General features: G+C 42.8%; 1 protein-coding gene across 1 annotated transcript; it reads left to right on the plus strand.

Annotated features, from left to right (window-relative positions):
- Nucleotides 1-1,243: 1,243 nt before the first annotated feature.
- Nucleotides 1,244-5,023, plus strand: LOC123745705 (uncharacterized). The gene is made up of 2 exons (XM_045726519.1): nt 1,244-1,676; nt 4,698-5,023. The coding sequence occupies exons 1-2, from the start codon at nt 1,244-1,246 to the stop codon at nt 5,021-5,023; spliced, it is 759 nt and encodes a 252-aa protein (XP_045582475.1).
- Nucleotides 5,024-5,560: the final 537 nt, after the last annotated feature.

Genomic DNA, 5,560 nt, shown 5'->3' on the forward strand with positions numbered 1-5,560 from the left:
TGTAAATTACATCGATCTTAATCTCGAGCCGTTCTTAGGGGCCGACTCCCGACATCCGACGTCAGAATGTCTCTTTCGTAAATTCTTCAGAACCGTGAAGGAAACATGTGACGTCTTGGTTGTAAGGATTAAGAGATGTAAGTGGTTATATTGCAGGGCGTTGTAGTAGTTTGGTGGCTGGCGGTGCAGTTACATGGCTGTGAGGTTATCTGGCGATGCGGTTATCTTGCAGATGCGGTTATCTTGCAGGTGCGGTTATCACGGCTCTAGCCGTGGATGGCGATCGCTCCCAACATTTATCGAGAAGTCTTGCAATAGTGAGTAGCTCGAGGCGGTGAGGAATGAGGGTGTTGTCATGGAACTAGTGAATGAAGTGCTTAATTACGCAAGCAACTAGTTGTGAAAGACGTTTGTTATCGTGGTAACTAGCCTGAAAGAACTTAATCACAGCAACTAGCGAGAACGAGGTTAATCAGAGTAACTAGCAACGGAAGATCTCGGGTATTACGAACCCACTGAGAAAGTTAGCTATTAAATAAGTAGTGTGGGCGCTACTGCAATAGGTTACCCAATTAACGTGTTAAGTAATATACTACTGCAATAACAGGTGAGGAATGCAGTTAATTGCCTAATTACCAAAGTAACTAGTTAAGAGATATATATTAACTTTCTCAGAAACTAGTGAGGAATGCAGCAATCTCCTGAGTCATGGTAGGTTTGAAAAGATAATATTTTTAGAATTAACATCATCTATAAAATCCCCAAATAATTCATAGCCACATCTAATGTGTCCTCAATACGAGTCGCTATGATCAAATTGACAATGTCGTGTTATTTTACCACTAAAGCTGCGACAAACTTATATAACTAAAACTACAATATTTAGGAGGCCTGGTCGATGACCGGACCGCGGGGACGCTAAGCCCCGGAAGCACCTCAAGGTAACTATGCATCTTTTGTATGTATCCTGAGCTCCATAAAACGACAAAGGAACAGTAACCAAACTTGAAGTATTTGTTCAACTTGTTATAATCACCCATATTATGTTGAATTTGTTTTTGTTTGAGAGCGAGAGAGTTTTTTTTTTAGACCTTTAGATCGCCTGGTTCTATTAGAGTTCAACACTTGTAAGTGTAAGGTGATGTAAATGGGGAGAGGTGCCAGGAGACCAGAATGACGGTACACACTGAATGAGAAATTATCTCCTTACAACGACTAGAGAAAATTACCTGGGAGTTAGGTCATGGGTCCGGTACAGTATAAGCCAACACAGCAGATGGGTCCGGTACAGTATAAACCAACACAGCAGATGGGTCCAGTACAGTATAAACCAACACAGCAGATGGGTCCAGTACAGTATAAACCAACACAGCAGATGGGTCCAGTACAGTATAACCCAACACAGCAGAAGGGTCCAGTACAGTATAACCCAACACAGCAGAAGGGTCCAGTACAGTATAACCCAACACAGCAGATGGGTCCAGTACAGTATAACCCAACACAGCAGATGGGTCCAGTACAGTATAAACCAACACAGCAGATGGGTCAGGTACAGTATAACCCAACACAGCAGATGGGTCCAGTACAGTATAACCCTACACAGCAGATGGGTCCAGTACAGTATAACCCAACACAGCAGATGGGTCCAGTACAGTATAAACCAACACAGCAGATGGGTCAGGTACAGTATAACCCAACACAGCAGATGGGTCCGGTACAGTATAAACCAATGTTACAGTCCTCGCAATACACAAAGCATCAGAACAAATCCGGCCTATTTATTTACTAATAAACAAACGAGCGGTATTTATAATATCAACAACGTTAACTACCAATTTACACCAAACTACCCATCAACATTGATAACAAGGAACCCGCTCGTAACAAGGCAATGCAAACACCACAATAACATCAATTTAAAAGCTCTATTCATATTGCAAATTAAAAATATTTATGGACCTTTAAACGAGAATGAAATATAAATAGACCTAAAATGTCAATATCTGGTGAAAATACGTAGTTTATGAAGACAATAACATGCTATACAGTATATATATATATATATATATATATATATATATATATATATATATATATATATATATATATATATATATATATATATATATATATATATATATATATATATATTTCGATACCGCAAACCGTGCCAACGATCATTAATTGTCCTAACATCACTAACCATCGCCTCTTAATCACTTTTCTGCTCTCTATTACCACATGCAACCAATCTTTGCACTATTCATAAACTACCACCCACAACCAGCACCAATCGCTAGGACTAGTCACCCCGGTAACCAACCACCCACGGCCGCCAGCCACCCAATCACAAACCAACCATCCTCTCCACATCGACCAATCACCCCGGTTTTGGCCCCGGGCTGCTCGTTGGATCTACCGGCCTCCCCAACTCATTATCATTTAACAGCCAGAGCGACCGGCAAAGCCCGACTAATAAAGTAAGTGATTTCATTCACTCGAGGAGACAATCTGACGTTCATAGGAGAAGAATCAAATATTAATGGCAGTCCAGAAGAAGTTTTATGGTCCGAACAAAAAACTGACCCATCGGGAACGCAAAACTTGTCAATGCCAGTAAACATGCTTTTATCATTCTTATACGGAACACGTTTGTGGTGACGACGACGCCAGATGCGTCGTCATCGACGCATCTGGCGAGATGTTTTATTTTTGCGAGCGAGCGTTTTAGGTGTTTGTTGGTTTGTGGAAGGTGATTCGCGTTAGGGGGAAGGGTGGAGCTTCATCATCGTCGGAAATGATCGTTCAGCTTGGGTACCGATGTGTGTTGAAAGATTGCGACATTGTATTGTGGAAGACGAAGGAAGGAAGGAAAAATGAACGTCGAGATGGCAAGCTGGTGACCTTATGCAAATAGATATTCGACTATCGCTCTATAATAAACATGCATCGTCTCTGGCCACCTCCAACCCCCCCCCATCCTCCCTCCCTCTCTCTCACCCCCTCCTCCCCCTCACTTCCACCTCTCACGATCCCTTACTCTTTCTCACTTTATCGCACCTCCCTAATCACCTCTTATTCACTTCTCATCTCCCCTCTTCCCGATTTTAAACCCCTGAAATTCCCCTCCTTCTAACCCCCATCACCACTATATAGCTCACCCCTACCTATTCGCTAATACGGATCGTCACCACTTAACCGGATTTCTAACGATGCGAAGAGTGCCGGAGAGTACAGCAGTCGATAACCGCACGAGTGGATATAAAATTCGAATAAAGGTATTCTTTTAAGACGCCGGTAAAGATTATCACACCGGTCCCTTGTCACACAACTGCATGGGTTGTTCGGTTAAGAAAACAAAAGAAGAAAAAATGGGTGTCCGGATAATCAAAGCTGGAGCCAGCATGGGGTACACAGCTGCTTCCCTCCATCACCGGGTCTTCTTTGGCTATCAAACCACATAATAATGAGTGGAGGGAATGTGGAAGGGGGTGTAGAGGTAATGTGGAAAAGGGTAGAGTGGGAGGGGGTAAATTGGACCATCGACCATCAGTAGTTAATAGCACTGACTCTTTTTCCTCGTTATTCTTAACATATTTACATATAAAACTCTGTCCTGAATATGGTTCGACAACTTCAACTAATTTATTCCATTATGTTCGATCCAGACAATGAAAAAGTTGCCTCGGAGATTTCTGTAACTCATTTGTGTCTCCAGTTTCCATAGTCAATTACCCTTAGAGTCTACTATGTCGTTATCATGTCTGCGCTATTCCTTCTTTCCTTGAATATGATGAGATCCAGTTCTCTCAAATTTTCTTAAAAGTTTAATTTCGTAAGTACGAATGAGCGTCTGATGGGCGTAACTGAATCTTTTTCTAAACAAAATACTTTTGTATTGCAAATCATATTGTTACCTTCAACTTACGCATAGATGGTCTCCTTTCTCATCTTCTTACACTTGTTGAGATTGAATTCTAGCAACCATTTGTTTGCCCACTCTTGGTGTTTGTCAAGGTCTTCTTGTAACTTCCTGCAGTTCTCCTTTGTTCTCATATTCCTCATTAGCTTTGCGTCATCTGCAAACATTGACAGTACAAGCTGACTCCCTCGGGAAGGTCGTTCACATAACTTAGGAACAGAGTGGTGTTGTGTGCGTGTGCGTGTGTGTGTGTGTGTGCGTGTGTGTGTGCGTGTGTGTGTGTGTGTGTGTGTGTGTGTGTGTGTGTGTGTGTGTGTGTGTGTGTGTGTGTGTGTGTGTGTGTGTGTGTGTGTGTGTGTGTTTTATAGGCTAGCTTTTGGGTTGACAGTTTCTCTTCCTTGGACAAATTATGGTCGTTTGAACTCTGTTAACTACAGAAGAGATATAAATCTCGCGTCTCGGTAAGGAAAAGGGAAGACAACAAATGTAGAAAGATAAAGAGGCTGAGGAACAAAAAGATGCAGAATAAGAAAAGACAATGGTACAATTACTGAGAACAGCAGAGATTGAACAAGTTGTACCATCTCGAGGGCTTAGTCATCTCCAACACCACCATCACCAACACCTCTCCATCAACTAGAGAACACCAGCATTACCAACTCATCATCTCCAACATCAACCACTAACCTCAGCTGAATAGCACCCGTTGCAGAGGCAACAGCAGGTGCAGCAGTGGCAACAGTAATGTCAATATAAGCGAACACAGCTTAAACAGCAAAGACAGGAGTGACAACATTGAAACCAACACTCACAGCAGAGAACACAACAGCAACAACAGAGAACAGCAGCAACGGCCATAATGGCAACACTAACGGCGTCAAGAACAACCGTAACAGCGTCAACAACAGGCATAACAGCGTCAACAACAGGCATAACAGCGTCAACAACAGCCATAACAGCGTCAACAACAACCATAACAGCGTCAACAACAGACACAACAGGCATAACAGCGTCAACAACAGGCATAACAGCGTCAACAACAGCCATAACAGCGTCAACAACAGCAGCGGCACCAGCAACTTCAGCCGGGACCTCAGCTAGAGCGCTCTATAAGCAGACTTTACAACGTTCTCTACGAGAACGTAAGCGAGTGAAATTATCAGAGGCGGGCCAAGTGCACCTGCTGAGGGTGCCAGCTTGGGCGTAAAGGTGTAGTTAAGGTGTAGCTGGAGTGGGCGTAACGAGCGATACACCCGCCACTAACTCCACACAACAGATATATAAAATGTGGATCGGTTAGATGATGCCCACTGAAGACGTCCTACTTAATGCTCCTTCACTGTCCTGTCCTCCCACTGGCTGGTTCCTAGTGTCTGGGGTAATGGCTGTTTGGTCTCTTTACCCACCCAGGGTGACCCACCTAGGGTGACCTACCCAGGGAGACCCACCCAGGGAGACCCACCCAGGGTGACCCACCCACGGTGACCACCACACAATATATAATTCTATGATGGAATACTGACCAGAATCCACGTTTCCCTAAAATAATAATACTAACAATAATGAAGTTCAAATTTCAATAATAATAATAATAATTATAATTAATATTACTATTATTTTTATTATTATTAAGACTTT

This window comes from Procambarus clarkii, chromosome 88, assembly GCF_040958095.1.
Source record: "Procambarus clarkii isolate CNS0578487 chromosome 88, FALCON_Pclarkii_2.0, whole genome shotgun sequence".
Lineage (NCBI taxonomy): Eukaryota > Metazoa > Arthropoda > Malacostraca > Decapoda > Cambaridae > Procambarus > Procambarus clarkii.